Consider the following 17440-nt stretch of genomic DNA (forward strand, 5'->3'; position numbering starts at 1 on the left):
AGTTTTGAACTTGGTTGTACTTTGGGTTCCGAAGGAGGAGTGAGCTTGTTCTTTAAGGGGGGGGGGGTTTAAACGATTCACGGTTAGTCTGACGTTGGTTGTGATTTTATGTGTTTAGAACGTTGTCATCCTGCATGACACCGTGTCCATGCAGTGTTAAACTTTTGTCATTTCACACCTTTTACCATTATTGCTTATGTGCCATTTTATATATATATACATGCATTTTTTCCTCCTTCCATCTTAGCCGTCGTGTTCCGATGAAGATTCATTTGCCGTGATGACTACGTGCTTGGTGATGGTTATTGTTGTTTTTCCCCCATGTCTCACGGTCATTTTTTGGACAATAAAAATCACTTTTTGTTATGCCTTTGTCTCAGCGTTTCTGCCAATAATGTTGATAACCTATCATTCATACATTTGATTGTTGAAGATACAAAGTAAGGACAAGAGTTGACTGGGGGGCAATTTACACAAAATTCAAAGTTGGGAGTTTCATCGTTCTACATGAGGGGTTGCCCAACCTCCTATGATCGACCCGTTACCGCATACCCACGAACTTACACACCCATGTCGTGAGCAGAAACGGCCATAATGGCTCTTAAGATTAACAAAACAGAAGAAAATAGTCGACACAAGAGTTTGTCATCAGGAAATCACTGCCTACCTTCGTCGAGACCTGACGCGCTTCCAAGGCGTGGTAACGATCGTAGGACACGTGTACCGTTTTAAAATGCTTCTCTGGGCGCTCCAGATTCCAATTCTTTGCCTGTGACCTCGGTGACTTGGACAGGAAACAAACTGAATGAGAATAACAGAAGATTCGGCGCAAAGAGCTCCGATTGCTAGCTGCAATCGCAGACTGCTCACCGTAAACAACTTCCGGTGATGCAGGTCACGTGGCATCGGAGGTTAAAGGTGACCCGTTTTATTTTGTTTTTAATACTTATTGTGGGACAGAGTTACCGGTCGATCGTGATCGACTAAAAGTTGTAAAATAAAGCGGTAAACACCAGCTAATGTCTCATCTGGTTGAGTTTGACATGACCAAAGCACTGAGAATGCAAAGGCTGGAAATAAAAACACTTTATTAATCCATAAAAACAAATGATTGCCAGCAAACATGGAACTACATCTAAATCAAAAGGTGGTTGGGGGTGGGGGACACACACACACACAAATATTTACAAGACAGACAAAAAAAGTGCTTAAGTTTTAGCAGGATGCAAGAGTTTACGACAATAAGGGGAGATGCATTCACGCCCATTCCGAATGTGCACCGGAGCCCCAAACATGACCAAAAAAAATGTAATTGTGGCCATACAATAGATAAAACATGCACACAAAATGCGGATTTGTGGCCAATAAAATTTTTATTTTATGCCCAAGTTATATTTCATCTTAATTCTGGCCATTCTACCCCCTCAAAAGCAGATCAGGTCTGGGGCTCCACAGTCCATACTCATTTCCCACTTGCTTCAGATTCTTTTCAGGACCACAAAATGACATATTTTCAGTACTGTCCCTGATACGAGCATAAAAAGCGTGCTTCCCCCATCACCGCACGACATTCCAGACTACAGTAGTTTTACCATCATCACCACCACTGACTGACTGACACACACACACACATCCTAACTGAGATTAATCGCTTAGATTTGAGAAGGGTGCAGAAAAAAAAAGTTCTGATGATTACATTTGAAAACTCAGGAAAAAGTAGTGCAGGCCTTGAATGTAGAGCTGACTTGAGTAGACAACAGTGGTTCTCAAACTGGGGTCCGCGGGCCACCCACAGCAAGGCGTAACTTGGGGGGGGATTCGCAAATTAATTAGCAATAACTTATTTAGTCCTTTACAGTATGTATGTGGATACTCATGTATGGTGCGTCCAAAAGCATGAAGCGCTTAGTCCTCCCTACCTTAGTTGTGGGCCAATTAAAAGCCCCAATATGTGAATAATCACTAGAAGGGGTCAGAAAAAGTTGCTGAATTCGCAAGTGGCAACATGCTTTTCTAAACTCGATTTGATGCTTGTAAAACCAAGCAAAAAAAGTAGAATTTCTGTGCAGATTTTCTGCCAAAAGAAGAAATCAATTTAGCAAGAAACAAGAAGTAAACATGGAACTTGCTGTCGTGGGCCACAAAAATTAGATAGCAGACCAGCTGTGGCGCCAGTGCCTTGAGTTTGACACCGAACTATTAATAGCCTTAAATCTCAAGCTTGAAACGTTTATTTTGAGTTACTGTATGTTTGAGTGGTGATAGGAGTATTGAGGGGCGGTGGGGGGGGGTCCTTGAAAAACAATTCTCCCCTATAAGGGGTCCCTGAACCCAAAAAGCTTGAGAACCCCTGGACTACATAACGATTGAGGAGTTCATGTCAGCGGAGCTCATCAAGCCGAACATTCTGGAGATGACGTTGCACATGGATGGAAATCTAGAAGAACACGTGGATACATGTTGCAAGGCAGCGCTACTTCCGCAAACCCTCGGCGCGGTTCCTGATGTTGGAACCGAAGAATTTGTCCTCCACAAAGCGCCCTCTTCAAAATGTCTTCTTTTCCGTCCGTCCCCCCCCCCCCCCCCACCGTCTCGGAAGTACATAAAGAGCGAAATACGGAGCGCAGATTTTGGGTTCTGGCCGGAGGCTTTTTGGAACTCCTTCACAGGGAAATTGCTGATCTTGTGATCGGACGTGGGGGGATCCAGAAGCTCTGCTGGGGGCTGAAGCTTGAATTTTTTTGGGAGGGGTTCTGGGTCTTGGGGAGCTGCAGGTCCTTGGTGAAATGGTTTCGCAGCCTTTCCTCACTGAGTACAATTTTTCCTGCGACCAACCTCCACAAAGCGTTCCCTCTTACCGCCTCGAAAGTCCCGAAGGATGAGTGGTGAAGCAACAAGCGAGCGAATCAAATAAAGAGGAGTGAAACCTCCAGTTCTTGGCCAGAAGCTTGATGTACTCCCCCATGAAGATGTTGATGATCTTGTGTTTGGATCTTGATGATCTGGTCATAATAAGTCTTCATGGCTTGGCTCGGTTTCGCTTTCCCTTGAGCTTTGGCAGGAGAGGCGCAAGTTTCAAGTTGGTGGGGAGCTTGAGGTACTCCATGAAAGTCTATCCCAGACCTTCACAAACCTCCCTGGGTGATTGCTATTTGTCCTCTGCCCGGTCTCCACAAAGCAGCTTCTTTAAAAAAAAAAAAAAACGTCTTTGCATTCCCTGTTCCCGCCTCGGAAATCCGGAAAGATGAGCAGGCAAGCGAGGGAAAATAACGGGAAGCAGAATGGAAAAAAAGGGGCCAAACGAATACGGGAAGCAAAGCGCGGGCAGGTTGGCGGGCCTCGCCTTTGTCCCGTGTGCAGAAAGTCCCCCACGAGATCGGTGGCCTCACTTCTTTTTGTCCTTGGTCTTCTTGTCTGCCCTGGGCCGATTCTGCTCGCCGCGCGGTACCACCAAAACGCTCCCGTCGGCAGCGTACTGGAGAGAGTAGCGACTGGGCGGGTAGGGCCGGCCCTGCTCGTCTCGCACGTGGGCAAAAACCTCCTGGCACAGACTCTGCATTTTCTGCTTCATTTGCCGGATGCAGCGCAGGAACTCCATCTTTTCCTTGAGTAGCCGCGCTTTGTCGCGCCTGAGCTGGTGCACGCCTTCCTCCAGGTTGATGATGGTGTCCAGCTTGCGCTTGCGACAGTTCTGCGCCGCCATTTTGTTTTTGCCGCGCCGGCGGATGTCTCGGACCAGGGCCAACTGCGCTTCGCTCAGCTGGTGCTTGGCCAGGAGCTCGTTGAACTCCTCCACGGGGAGGTTGACAATCTTCTCGTTGGAGAAAGGGATCTTCATGGCGCGGGCTCGCCGCTCGTCCCGGCTCGAGTGCTTGTCCAGCAGCTCGGACGTCGGGGGAGGAAGCTTGGAGTTCTTGGGGTTCTGTTTCTTGGGGAGCTCGGGGTGCTCGGTCAAAGGGGTCCCGAGCGGTAGGTTGTAGGTATGGTTGTGGTTGATTCCTCCCAACTGGGGGAGGCCGTGGAAGTTGTCCTGGATGGATAGACAGGAATGAGAGACAGATGGCGAGACAGATAGATGGCAAGACAGCAGATTGACGCACGTTAGTTAGTCACGTGGCGATATGCATCCATCCTTTTTTTTTTTTTTGATAGCGCTTTTCCTCATTAGGCTGAGTTGGAGGCTATCCCGGTTGACAGGCGTGCCTTAACATTAAATGTCAACTCGTCCATTGTTTGTTTATGGGCCCTGACATTGGACACCAGGAAATAAACGCTACACCCGCGCAGACGAGCCAATGGTGTACCTCGCCTGTCGTCAAAGTCAGCAGGGATTGGCTCCAGTTAACCTCCGACCCCGAATGAGGAGAAGCACGAAATTGGATGTGTGGATGATTTGAAATCAAAACCTGGAAGCTCATGCGGCACAGCTTGCTGTATTCCGGCTGGTATCCGCCCACGGCTCCTTCCTCCGAGTCGGACGCAGCGGTGCTGTAGCCCACGGCGCCCTCCTCCGAGAAGGTGGCGGAGGTGGAAGAAGAGGAGGAGGAGGACGTCTCCGAGCTGCTGGGGGACGCCGGACTGCGGCTGGAGTCCAGGGACAGGCCCGAGTCCGAGTCCAGCTCGTCCCGCAGCTGCGAGGCCTGAGCGTGGCTGAAGCCCTCCTCCATGGCCAGGTCCAGGAGGCTGATCTCATCCAGCATGGATTCCTCCAGAAGGCCGGCGAAGGGGTCCGCCGGGATGGGCGTGGCGCTGACATTGGCCCCGGTGGCGTTGAGAAGAGGTGGCAGAAAAAGTCCAGTGAGGTTAGTGGACCCAAAGGTGGCGTTGATGTGGCTGGAGTTGCTGGAGGAATCCGGCACCCCTCCGGCCGCGTCCGGGTGAGGCGGGAAAACCGGAGGGAACTCCTGGCTGCAGCTGGCCAGCGAGGCCTGGTGCAGACTCACGTTCTGGTGGATCGGCGCCGCGGGCGGGACCAGTCCAAAGTCTGACGTCAATGTCCTGCTTATGTCAACGCTGCAGCCCGCGTCGCTGTTGTCCACGTCCATGGCCTTCGACATATAACGCCATACATTTAGATCATTCTGATGCAGATGATGATTTGTCCATATGTCAAAACTGCTGCAGAAAAGGACTTCAATGAATATCAGATTTTTTTTTTCCTAATTTTAATTATTCCGAATTTTTGTGTGGACTTTTCTAATGCTTGCCTGAGATGTCTGTGGACACTAAATTGTTCTTCTGACCAGCTGAATGTTTTTTTTTTTTGTTTTTTTTTCATGCGAATTGTTGATTCCCGTTCAGAACTTTGTTTGTTTTTCTGTCAGTCACCCAATTAAAATCAACTAGTTTACGGATGTGGAACGTAATCCTCAGCCTCTGTTTCAGTCGGTGGTGCTATGACTACATTTGAGCGAACTCATCTGTTTTAGTCATTACACTTACATATTTCTCTACTGATTTGAGGGTCATGTCTTTCAGCACAAAAATCGTGACAAAAAGCGCTTTGTCCTCATTTGGTGATTATTTACTGGAGCCCCCATGCCTGCTGACTTAGCGCAAGAGGCGGCATGCATCCTGGACTGGTGGCCAACCGGTCGCAGGCGTTTCCAGTTTGAGTCGTCAATTTGTGGTTTGCGTGCAAGAATGGTGGAGCTTTGCCTACTTGGAGCTCCATGACGGCCATGATATCCTGCCACTGCTGCTCCAGGTCCAGCTGGGGCGCCAGGCAATGTGACGACGTGGACGGAGCTTCTGCGCTGGGGGGCGCCACTTCGGGTGGTGCGGCCGGGGTGGGAAACTAAGGAAAAATCATTTTTAATGGTTGAGGTTAAAAAGTCCTCTTTCTCTGTCTTCGAGATAACAATTACACTTGCGGGTATGCTACTCGCTGCCTCAATTATTAAATGGGAATTTTTGGACTACAGTATCAGTCAAATGAAGAGTTGTTTTGGGAACATGACCGAAGCGCATCTCTCATAACGATGTTGCGGTCACATGACAATTTGACAACTTGTAGCTACAACATCAATCCACGTCGGGTTGTGGTTTGATGAAATAGGTGGCGCTTAAAATGTTGGTTCACCGTTATGGACAACAGAGGTTATATTTTTCTATCACTGCAATAATTGGTTTGGCGAAGGTCCAATTTGGTCCAAGGCCAGACGCTCAATGTGCGTCTGGCCTTGACGTGGCCTCCTTTTACCTCAGGGTCTTCTCCAAAGGGGAACGTGGCCTCCAGCAGCCTCAGGCACTCCTGCAGAGACAGGGAGGTCTGTGAGCCCGCTGCAGGCAGCTGCACAACATGCACACCACATAAGTGGGAAAAGAGTGAAAACGTGAGGCGCCTGAGACACAAAAGACGCAGACAATGGGATAGGGTTGGGCAAAGAAAATCGGCAACGCTCAGGTAGCGGTTCTTATACAACAGATGAGTACCTGTTAAAATAAGAAGAGAAACTAATTTTGGGTTTATAAGCTTGGTCCGGGACTCAACGCAGGCATGGAGAGGTGTCATATTGCCCCTCCAAAAAAAAAAGCTAACATGAACATATTTCTCCCGTGAAACTGCTGACTGTGTTGCTGAATTGAAACGCTTTGGTTGTATTTCATTTTCAAGCGCAATACATTTACAGTACAGATTTACAACATTTGTGAACATACAATTGGGATGTCACGTCTGTGCAAGACAAAAGAGAGGAGGAGTTGATCAAACCTGCTGCGGGATGCTCTCTCCCGTCTCGATGTCCACAGAGCGAAGCGTCTGGAGGTTCACGTCGTTCCTCCAGCTTTCTCGCTGTTGCTCCTCGTTGTTTTCCTTGCTCTCCTGGGCCGGGCGAGGCTTGTCCTCTTCGTTGTCCTTCTGCCGGCTGCTGTAGTTAAACACCTCCCTGCCGGCGCCCAGGTCGATGTCCTGTCGCCACAGGATGTCAATCAGGTCGATGTCCTGCAGTACAAGAATTAGTACGCATGTAACATTGCACAGTCACATGGTGATCTTTTAAAATTCGAGAAGCATCAGTTGACGTGAGCATGATATTGGTGCTACGCTAACGTGACCATGTGAGCATGATGTGACCATGATGTGACCAAATTGGAGTTTTGCTTCATTACGGACCCACAGAGACTTTGTGTGCCGCAACAGTATGAGCATTCTTAAGAGGGAAAAGATGCTATTAAGATATTTCGCCTTTCATGGCCGCATGATTCTTAGGTTTTGGGTGCGAATTTGGGCTCAGGTCATACTGTAGGAAGCATGTTCTCACTGTGCTTGCGTGGGTTTTCTCAAGCCTTTAAACTGTGTGAATATGTAAAAAAAAAATGCTTGCTTGTCTCTATTTGATCGAGTGTAATACTGCACTGGCATCTTGGTCTGCATCTATAGGCAATTAAAAAAAGATCCTGATCCAAAAGATATGACAAACAGATGAATATTTCCCAATTACCTCTTTGCTGAGGTTGTCGTCGTTGTCCTGCCGCTGGTCACCGTCGGAGGCTACTGCCCCGAGGCTGCCGTCGGCCACGTTGAGGTTGTAAGCGGTCTCCGGCGGCCCCCCTTCGCCTCCCCCGGTCCCCCTCATGGCCGGGGCAGCGTCGAGGTCGTTCACGTCCTCGAGGCCGCCCCCATTGTCCAGGGTGATGCTGGCCCCGCCCGCCTGGCCACTCTCGACGTCGCGGTGCACAAGCCAGGTGTCGAGCTCGGGGCTGGGCACAGAGATGCGATCCAGTTGGCGCACCCGGTTCAGCAGGCGGCGGGTGGCGAAAAACTGGTCCAGGTCCACGCTCTTAGGGTGAATACCATAGCCGTCCAGCGTGTTGCGCAGGTTGTGGAACTGAGCGGGTGTGTAGGCTGAGCTGGGGCCCAGGATGATCTCCCTCAGGGCTGGCAACTGGCCGCTCAGGTAGGTGTCCACGTCCACCTGTAACCCGATCAGACTCAGAAGGATGGTGAACTGAATCAGGCCCTCTGTGAAGTACTTTTTCAGGTAAAGCATTTCTTTGGAAAAGGAACAAAAAGGTGAAAGTAAAAATAAAAACAAAAACGGGGCCTTGGAGTGACAAGTACCAGAGGACTGATAAAGCTTAACAATTAGCCAGGCCAGGGAGAGTCCAGAGGGAAACGTTTCCACTTGTGAGAGACTCCACTTTCCTTCTTCATATGAATGTCATCTTCCTGGCAAGAGAAACAACCATGAATGCTCCATAGAGCTCAGAGGAAGCAGCAGACAATTCAGACATCTCAAAGCTCGACTGCATTTGCTCATTTGAGGACAGGATTCAGTCACTCCCTACGTCGCAGACAACTCCCAACAACGTCGCTGTCATTCTTTCCTATTGAACAGAACCGAGGGCGGTTTGAGCATCGCACACCCCACCCTTGACGGGACAACAACTTCTTGCGGTGCAGCTGAAGGTGAAAGCTGGCCAAGCAGCAGACGAGGTCCCTCCCTCCTCCCTCTTATCTTCTTCCTGGTGGCTAGCACTTAGCCGCCATGTATTTTTTAACTCGCCGAACGGAAACACGGCATCACGCTGTAATTACAACAGGCCGCTGTCAGAGAGACATTTAGCCGTGTGCGTGTTAAGTTGACTTGAATTTTCTCTCCTTAAAATGAAAGTGAGAGGCGTTGTCACCGGATTCGACGTTTTAGCATCAAACAATCTCCCTAGCAACAAGTGGTGATTGACGGGAGGGAACAACCATTCGTCGGAGCCCAAACGCGGGAGCGACACGCCAGTGCAGACGTCCAAAGCCAATGAGATGCGGAACGTGGGCGGGACTAGACAAAGTCTCACATTCTATTGGAACTCGCGGCTGTCAGCTGCGATTAGCCTTGTCGGGCTACTTGCTGTCAAAATAACAAATACTCCAAAACTACGTGACTGGATAACTTATTTAATTGTTGAAACACAAATGTTATCCACTTACAAAATTTACTTCTTCGTATAAGCGTGTATCTGGCATCACTACGTTGTTCGTTGTGATGTACCGGCTTACCCATTTAAAAACATTTAGTTAATACTCACGTCAAGCAGCTTTTAATTGTTACGTCTCCATGCCACAAAGTCCACAAAACGCCGCAATTACAATCCAGCCCGGTCCAAAGTTCCGTGTTACCGTCGTCCCATGTAGCTCAGCCCACCCAGCCTTCCCTCGTTGGCTGGCCCAGCATGACTTGCAGAATTGCTAGCTGCTCCGGCTAACGTTAGCCTATCCGCGGCGGTTGACACCAAAACACGCTTTCGTACAGCGCATGCGTAGAACCTTCTAGTCGCCGCTTTCATCATCCGACTGAAATTCCCCTCCACGGATTTATAAATATCATCAGGCCATACGCGTCACGCGGTGGAAGTCTTCCCTTTTAAGAAAAACACCTGCTTGTCACTTCCTTTCCATGAGTTATATTTTATGTTGCAGTGTTTTTGTTATTGTTTCACTCAGTGATGTAAAATACAGTATTGCAACGTGTTACTGCTCTGGCCTCTTTATATCATCACCTTGTCAAACCATTATATTCTGTCTTTTGGAATAATGACGAATTAGTTTAATTGTTTTCTTACAATTGTGTTTACATGTCAAGAATTATTATAGTGGCATTTTGGACGGAGCACATGATGTAGTGCAGTTAGTCCCAAGCAGTGTTATCCCATTTCAGCTACTGTACACCGAAAATTGTTTATTTATTACAAATAAAGCGCTTTGCCTTTATGTGTGGACTGATCATGAAGTGGACACTATAAAATTGGTGAATCAAGTCTGTTTTCATTTTAATGCTATGTGTGTGTGAGTGAAAGGCAGTGTGAATGTAAGTAAATGGATGGATGTTAGAACGCTACAGTTGTAGCCTTGACAGAAGACACTCAGAAAGACTTTTTAAATGACAAAACCTTTTATGTCCTGGTTAACCTTACTATATCATGACGCCCATCAGGTTGACTGGTCGGTTGTTGTAGCGCTTGGAAATGTCACTTTCAATCTGTGAGAAATAGATTAAAAAGTACAGTCAGCAGCACTTATTATAAACATTAGAGCATATAAAATATTACAATACATGTGTACATACATTGGTAGCAATAATAACAAAAAGGATGTAATTTCTGGACAGTTGCTAAAAACATCATATTGGACACTGAGCATTCACACAATGAAGTGATTACCATTTTTTTGAGCTCCTGTGTGCGTTCTACCAACAGGTCGACTCGAGGCTCTAGCCTGGACTGCTCCTCCAAGGCTTCCCGCCTCTTCTCCACCATGCTGATGGCCTTCAGCTCCAGAATGTCGGCCTGCTTCATTTTCTGGCTTAGCACCTCTGTCAAGCGCTCCACATAGCTGCACACGAGCGTTTGTTTAGTTTTTGTTTCTTTGTCAAGGACCACGTCGAGAAAACGGCAAACTGCTCCGTGTCAGATTAGCTTTGTATCTAACGTCTATCTGAGGTCTCTGTGACAGCTTAGAAATCTTAAGAAAAGCCTAAAAATATAAATCGAGAATCTTAAGAAGTGCAAACCATAATGTGAAATGTTGCCATATCAAATTTTCCTCTCCGAAGCCGAGTTTTTGCAGCGCAGTGACGACGTACCGCGGTGAGGCCAGGATCATGAAGAGGTGCTGCATCCGGAGCGACGTGAGACGGCCCAGCAGGTCCTGAACCTCTGACAGCATGCCTCTGATGTGCTCGCTGCTCTGGATCTGGATGACCCGCGGCGCCGACTGGAACTGACTTATGGCCACCACGTCGCTCTCTTGGTCCATCTCGGTGAGGCGCTGGCTGAGGAACGTTTCCAGCTGTGCGGGACAGGAACAGGGTGCAGATTTGAGGCCGTGATTACAAACCACTGCGACTTGACTTGTGTCATTCGTAAGTCCGGGTACGAGTGAATTTCTGTTACCTCCATGAGTTCATCAATGAACTGGCTGCGGGATTTAGCGTTCTCCAGCAAGCTCAAGGCATCGTTGCCCTTCGCCACGCCCTCGGGACCTACAACGATGTGCAACAAGCATGTAAAAATAATCAAGCAAGTCTAATTGGTACGACTGGAAGCTCCCTCACAATGTGTGCCTGCTTGTACAATCTCAATCTCAACGGGAGCGACATCGATGGTATCGCCGCCACCCTGTTGGCAGACAACATCAAGAGTGCAATCTGGAACGTATCCACAGATCTTGGCTTTTTTCCACATTTGATTATGTAACAGCGTGAACCGTTCTCATTATTTTCGTGGATCGGACCTCAGTGATGCCCCAGTCGATCCCGTCGTCTACTGTGATTTCTGAGCTCGGCTCCTGAGTGCTGAAGTCCCCCCAGTCAATCTAGGTGGACAAAAATCAGGTGCAATTTCATTTACCGGTAGTTACCTATTTTTACTTAGTAAAGCTTAAAGACGGCTATTTACCGTGTCCTCCGCCGGCACTTCAACAGGCGTCTCCTCCACATGCGGCCTCTCCACCGCCGTGGGAACCTTCCCAGTCCTCCACTCGTAGAAGGTGGCGTTGCCTCTCTTCTGCGCAAACGTCAAAATAGGAAGAACCGGATGCGACCTGCCGACAGGTGCTCCTCAGCTCAGGAACGGGAAAAGGAGCGCGTATGAATTTTTTGTTGGCTCGGTCTACTCACTCACCACTCACATACAAAGTTGGTGAAAGCGGTGTAAAGTTGGATTTTCTCTTCAAGCCTGGCGGCGTCTGTCCCCACTTTGTCAAGAACATCCGGGAGATCTTTGACCAGAGCCTGCAGCTCACGAGGAACGTTGTCTCCCTGGAAGAGGGGGCAGCATGGTGACAACAGTGCAAGCAGAAAAGTGGCCTTTTTCCATATTTTATGGTGGGACAGCATTTCAAATTCGTACGACGTCAACTTACCTTGATGCCGTACTGCTTGCAGGCGGCGTAGTAGTGCTCACGCATGTCAGCGGCCGAGCTCTGGCACTCCACCTCCCGTCTGCTCATGTCCTGCTGCAGCTGCTTGACTTTGGCCAGCTGCTTTCTCAGAGCCGGGCCCTCGTAGCTTACGTTGCGACTTAGCAGACTGGCCATTTCAGCTACATTAAAAAAAAAAAAACGCTGGGCACACTTGTTTCCTCTTTTCTGATGTTTTCAAGAGCACTTCAACTGATTCTGTGTTCACCTAAATAGATGTTATCTGCCTGGTACAGGTGCACAATCTCTTGCCAGTCCTACAAGCACACAATCAGACCATTCGAAGACTTTGAAGTCCTTTCCCAATAGGGAAGATGACCGCATTTTTTTTTTAATTTGCATCTTCTCACCTTCATCCTCTGCGAGGAATAGTTGCCAAAGATGTTTTTGGATGACTGTTCCGTCCCCTTCAGGATCTCCACGATTCTTAAGCAGTGGAAGTAGTGAATGTCTACGTGAAACACCGTCAGTTAAGCCGTTATAAGTGTGTTGTGTTGTTTGTTGGCATCAACACATATCATGACCAAGCATCAAGATCCAGTGTGGATAGACACATACAGGAGCCTGAGAGGAGCTCCTTTATCTCCTCATTCTCTGGCATGTCCTGTATGGCGGCGTTGATCTTCTCTCGGATCCCTTTGATGGCATTCTGCCACTTTAGATTGCAGTGACGCCGATCTATGAGCCAGTCTGCACACAGGCGCATGCATACACTTATAAGAAAAAACTTGTCTTCTGTTCGCCTACCAATCGATTACATATAGTGAGGGGGAAAACAATTAAAAGTATCTTCCAATAGATGGTAGAAGATACAATTAAACGGTGCATCCATAATCATTCACATTGCCTAAAAAAAGGGTCTGGTATACTACTCTATGTAATGACAGTGAACGCATCATTAAATACTTTCCGGAGGTCCATGAAAACATAGCGTTTTAGCAAAAGTAACCCCTGTATATGACTTGACAGAAAAAAAAATATTATTTCTGCCTTACCCAAAAGTTTGCTGGTCTGAATGTCGATTGGGATGTGCTGTATGTTCTGCTGAAGTGAGAAAATATTACAGACATACGTAATTGATAACGTTATACAGCAGCGAACCAGAGCCACAGCTGAAGTTGTTCCTCATATTGATCTTTGAAACAATTAGCTCACTCTTTATGAGTTCGTTATTGTATTCCTCCTACCTCCATGATGACTTGTTCTTCTGTTAAATCCTGTTTAAGGCTTTATTCCATGTTCATTTGAAGGCTTTCTGTAGTGAGGTACTCATCCGGTTGTGACACGTTACGAGTGTACCGACCAATAGGAAAAGGCGATGTTACGTTACCAAAATAATTCGCCAATCAGAGCTAAGTATCTTGAAAACTCCCTTCTATTGGTGAATGGGAAATGATTTATTTTCGTGTAGAGATCGGGTCGGTCAATAGAGAGCGACAAATCACCAATACTGTTAGGGGGTCTTTTTACTTACAATAAGTGTATTTAACAGCGAAGTATCTCTATTTTTTGATTCTCGACATTTCATAGCGATTTTTTTTTTCTAAAAATAAAATATTTGACATGATTTCAATGTTCCGGGTGGTCATTTAGCTTGCGCTCTCTATTTTTGTCATTTTACAGGAGAGTTTTATGGCTACAAACAAATCTTGGGGGTTAATCTTTTTTATTGATATGGCAATGATGACCTCTTTCCGATAAACAAATGAGAGTATTGTGTAGGGAAGGGTGCATGGGGGAGGAGGGGGGGGGGGGGGGGGGGGGGAGTCACCATTGCTGCCTGTGTCCCCCCCAGCTGTGTTTACCCATCTACACCAATCCGATCCCACAGAACAGCCACCCGAGCATAGGGATGCTAAATGTTTGGCTACAAGGTAATCGCAATTCTCAGACTGTAGCATTGAGCAGGAATAAAAAAAAAAAGTACATCTAAACGAGAAAAAGGGCAATAACAAAACATGTTGCATGATGGTTTGCATGAAGTTATACATCTGCAAAGCAATCCTGCATCGATAAACAAGACTGATTGGAGGGATTAGCATTTTCTTGGCACGGGATGAGGAGCGAAATAGAAACAAAGTCTCATGCATGCGGTTTCAAGTGTTTACATTTGAACTGGCCGTTATTGTGTCTCGCGTCCCAACCGCCGTCGCCCCTCCGCTCCTTTCAAAGGCGCTGCCCGCCGCCGCACCAGCTGGCAGAGCTTCCCGTCACCTCGGCGACGAGATGAGGAAGTTGCCCGGCTCCTCTGGCACAGCTGAAAGACAAACACTTCCTGATTGATTCTCTCCTATCCGAGCCGTAGTCGCTTTCCCCGTTTGGTACTGGCGCCCAAAGAGCAGCCGGCAAGCCAAAAAGGGTGAACACATACTTCTTAGCATTTTTTTTGGGGGGGGTGGGGGCTGAAGCTCAGGTTCAAATGGGCAAAACAAAAGCAGCATTCATCCATATGGCCCCGGCTCTTTGTTGGGTGAGTTTGCTCACTTTGACAGAGGAAAAGGAAAAGGCTCATCGACTCTTTGCTTGAATGCAGGATGAACACCAACATAAAATAATGATGTAAGACGGGGAAATAGTTAGTTGTTGTTGTTGCTCTGAATGCGTGCGTGGTTATCACTTTGTCATCCGTTTACTTGTGGGATAAAGCGTCCCGAATATGCAAATGTTCAACACCTGCTCACAAAGTTTGCAACCGCCCTTGACTTGGAGGGAGAGGACATTTGCATACGAGCCACGTTATGTTCTTTCGTGTAAATTTTTGCACGGTATCGGACTGCAGAACCATGCAATCATCTTCGGTGATATGGAGAAATGGTTCTCACAATATCACATGAAGTACCCGCTCAAACAAACACTCTTACGCCTCCAAGCAGCACCGGTATGACCAACATTACATTACAATAGCACAGTAGGCCTAAGTGTTCATTAAACACATTGCAAACATGACACCGGATGGCTTTCAGCCCACCCCCCCCTTCCCCCAGTACAAAGAGAGCGGGTTCTATTTGTGTTCAGCTAGGTTTACTCGTGTGAAACTACTCGTAATGTTTCGGCATGCCCCCGTGTGAGTTGTTTGACTTGCAGGAGGTGGCAGAGTGGACAGGAAGTCAAACAAGGATTGATGTGACGAGAGACTAAAAGCTGCAGATGTTTGTGTTTGCTCCCCACGCACGTCATCTCTGGCGCGCTTCGCTCATTCTAAGTCATTCGTGTCACGCGCGTTGATCCCTCTGAGGGGGTAAGTTCGGTGTAAGGGCCACACGAAAAAGAGGGACAGATGTGTTTGGGCGCACAGTGGCATTGACCCACAGAAGACTCGAAACGCTAAAAATGGCCGTGATGCTTTCATTTGAAACTTTAACTTTGAAAGCCCAACCCTGAACTTGAAACCACGATTTGAAACCCCAATGGCAAACCATAACCAGTAGGATTTAAAGTACAGAGGGGGCCAGAACGCAACTTACCTCGTGAGGCCCGGGTGAGCGGTCGCCGAAAGTCGAGCACCGAGGTCAAGCGCCACCACAGAGTCAAAAGTTCATCTTCACACCTCTGCGGGCCTGATTATACTTACTGATAAAAAAAAAAAATGCACAAAAATGGAGGAGTTGCAAAAGTCACAGCTCCCTCCTACAGGGTGATCGCATCTCCTTTTCCAGCAAGTTGACTGACTCACGGGCATGAAAAACCTGTAAGACACAAACAATGACTTCCATTTAAAAAGCAATGTTTGTTTTGGGAAAAAAAAAAAAAAACGCCTTTGTTTGGACAAAAACCCTCCATGCCCCCCCCCCGCGCCTCCCTCGGGGGGCGTCAACACACACACACACATACAACCTTCCCAAAACATACCCCCACACGGTGTGGATTGATGTGTGTCGGCTGGGGGGCCTGGATGGCGGCTGCTGTTGTAGTTGGGGTGGAAGGCAGTGGATGGGGGGGGGGGGCACTTTTGGAGGGAAATGAAACCTCTTGTGTCTGACTTAGACTGAGGAGGGCGAAGTCATCATTGCATCCCCCACATAGCACATTCCTCAAATAAAAAAAAAAAGGGGGGGGGGGACATTTTAAGTTTCCTGAAATAGATCAATGGATTAGGCATCGTTATCAATTCAGTGGACATCTACAAAAATGTTTCTTAATTGCGGGCTCCAAAGACAAAAGACTTCTGATCATGCAAATGAGGTTTGTTTTTTTGCAAGCTCATCATCTTATCAAGTCAAAAAAAAAAAAAAAAAAAAGTGGCGCCTACTTTTTCAATCATCCAGATTGCCTTTTTGGTCGATCAATGAGGAATCTTTCGAGGCAGCAAACATAACCAACAGGGGCACCAACAAGTTGCGTTGCCCCCTCCATTGGACCACCACGCTGTGGCCACTCCCCCCTCCCCCCCATAACTCCCTGAATGTCCCCTCGGGTCATGCTCTCTAGGTCAGCAACCCCCCCCGACCCCTCCCCGCTAGCCTAAGACATGCATAATGAGCTTGGGGCTGATTGTGTGTGTGTGATGTGAGCATGCCGAGACATGACATGTCGCCAAGTCTAACTTGATATGTTTGACGTATTGTGTAAAATAAGATAAAACCGAACGGGAAAGCGACGGACGGACAGACAAAGGGACCGTGTGGTCAGGCGAAGGCAAATTTTCCAATTGGGTGTCCATCGGAAGCCAACTAAAAGCCAATCGCCCCCCCCCCTATACCCCCACCCTCAATCCGTCTTGTGCAAAGTCATCAAAATGTCATCGTCCGCCCTCAAACAATCGCTCTATTTGTTGTGGCGCAAACTCGCTGAATGCGGCTCGTCTTCATCCTGGAAGCGTGTCGTCGGGCAGATTCCAAATTGGACGGTAATCACATCAGCGCGAGGGGCTCTGACTAATGACCAATGACGAGCGCTAAAACCCTCCGTTCTTCCAACTAAGCTTTTTCTCCACAACTGTCAATAAAACCAGGAGCAACGCAATCCCAATTTAGGGACGCATTTTCTCTCCAAAAATCCAAACCGTGTTACGTCATGTGTAAAGTATGTCGTCGGCGGGGACGTCCCGTCTCCCGTGTTTGTTTTCCTACGCCTGCCGTCCAAATTTCCATCACCCCGAGTGACCCTTTTGCTTTCTGTCAGTGAAGAGGCCCTGATTGGCCTGCGTGCATGTGCAAAGATAGAACCTAAAAATGTGCTAAAAATCCTCCAGGTTGAAATATGCGCGTGTGTGTGTGTGTGTGTGTGTGTGTGTAGAGAAGAAGTAAAGGCAAGTGCACACACACTGATCCATACGTCTGTGCATATGCATGAATGGGGCAGCCAAATTTGGGACAATCCTCCAGGCTCTTAATTATTCAGCTCTTTCTTAACATCCGCTTTACGGTCATGGCTTCTCACCACAGTTGAGTGCTGAAAGAAAGTGAGCGGCTTTTTTTTTTAGGGGGGGGGGGGGGGGGGGGGGAGGCCCAGCCAGACTGCGGCCCGACTTCTTGAAAGTCCTTCATTTGTTACTCTCATGGATGGAGGTAATGCAGAGACGGTAAC

At 47.9% G+C, this 17440-nt stretch overlaps 2 protein-coding genes across 5 annotated transcripts; both read right to left on the reverse strand.

The window, feature by feature from the left end:
* Nucleotides 1-1071: 1071 nt before the first annotated feature.
* nfe2l1b (nfe2 like bZIP transcription factor 1b) lies at nucleotides 1072-9260 on the reverse strand. Of its 3 annotated transcripts, none has more exons than XM_052071685.1 (7): nucleotides 9025-9260; nucleotides 7443-8170; nucleotides 6713-6910; nucleotides 6203-6292; nucleotides 5663-5797; nucleotides 4407-5048; nucleotides 1072-4030 (listed from the first exon to the last, which is right to left on the reverse strand). In XM_052071685.1, exons 2-7 carry the CDS (start codon nucleotides 7989-7991, stop codon nucleotides 3386-3388), a joined length of 2259 nt encoding a protein of 752 aa, XP_051927645.1. In that variant the 5' UTR covers nucleotides 7992-8170; nucleotides 9025-9260; the 3' UTR covers nucleotides 1072-3385. The 3 variants fall into 3 exon arrangements, with proteins under 3 accessions (XP_051927645.1, XP_051927646.1, XP_051927644.1); XM_052071686.1 differs by having other exon boundaries at nucleotides 6203-6253; nucleotides 6713-6943; nucleotides 9025-9258; XM_052071684.1 differs by having other exon boundaries at nucleotides 6713-6943; nucleotides 9025-9258.
* A 611-nt stretch (nucleotides 9261-9871) lies between these two features.
* cdk5rap3 (CDK5 regulatory subunit associated protein 3) lies at nucleotides 9872-13239 on the reverse strand. Of its 2 annotated transcripts, none has more exons than XM_052071707.1 (14): nucleotides 13102-13239; nucleotides 12910-12958; nucleotides 12473-12604; nucleotides 12265-12365; nucleotides 12123-12171; nucleotides 11858-12036; nucleotides 11617-11753; nucleotides 11392-11536; nucleotides 11228-11308; nucleotides 11049-11112; nucleotides 10888-10976; nucleotides 10578-10783; nucleotides 10156-10327; nucleotides 9872-9974 (listed from the first exon to the last, which is right to left on the reverse strand). In XM_052071707.1, exons 1-14 carry the CDS (start codon nucleotides 13105-13107, stop codon nucleotides 9909-9911), a joined length of 1476 nt encoding a protein of 491 aa, XP_051927667.1. In that variant the 5' UTR covers nucleotides 13108-13239; the 3' UTR covers nucleotides 9872-9908. The 2 variants fall into 2 exon arrangements, with proteins under 2 accessions (XP_051927667.1, XP_051927668.1); XM_052071708.1 differs by having other exon boundaries at nucleotides 12910-12955; nucleotides 13102-13234.
* Between the last annotated feature and the right edge of the window lie 4201 nt (nucleotides 13240-17440).

The sequence above is a fragment of the Hippocampus zosterae genome, chromosome 7 (genome assembly GCF_025434085.1).
Source record: "Hippocampus zosterae strain Florida chromosome 7, ASM2543408v3, whole genome shotgun sequence".
NCBI lineage: Eukaryota > Metazoa > Chordata > Actinopteri > Syngnathiformes > Syngnathidae > Hippocampus > Hippocampus zosterae.

What these genes read in the sequence shown, in the direction of transcription:
- nfe2l1b (XM_052071684.1), bottom strand. Translation starts at nt 7,991, where the DNA reads ATGCTTTACCTGAAAAAGTACTTCACAGAGGGCCTGATTCAGTTCACC. An exon ending in CCTTTGGAGAAGACCCTGAG is followed by an intron (nt 5,798 to 6,202) that starts GTAAAAGGAGGC and finishes ATTTTTCCTTAG; the next exon opens with TTTCCCACCCCGGCCGCACC. An exon ending in TGTGCCGCATGAGCTTCCAG is followed by an intron (nt 4,031 to 4,406) that starts GTTTTGATTTCA and finishes CTATCCATCCAG; the next exon opens with GACAACTTCCACGGCCTCCC.
- cdk5rap3 (XM_052071707.1), bottom strand. An exon ending in TCAGACCAGCAAACTTTTGG is followed by an intron (nt 12,605 to 12,909) that starts GTAAGGCAGAAA and finishes GCCTGTGTGCAG; the next exon opens with ACTGGCTCATAGATCGGCGT. An exon ending in TCATTGATGAACTCATGGAG is followed by an intron (nt 10,784 to 10,887) that starts GTAACAGAAATT and finishes TGTCCCGCACAG; the next exon opens with CTGGAAACGTTCCTCAGCCA.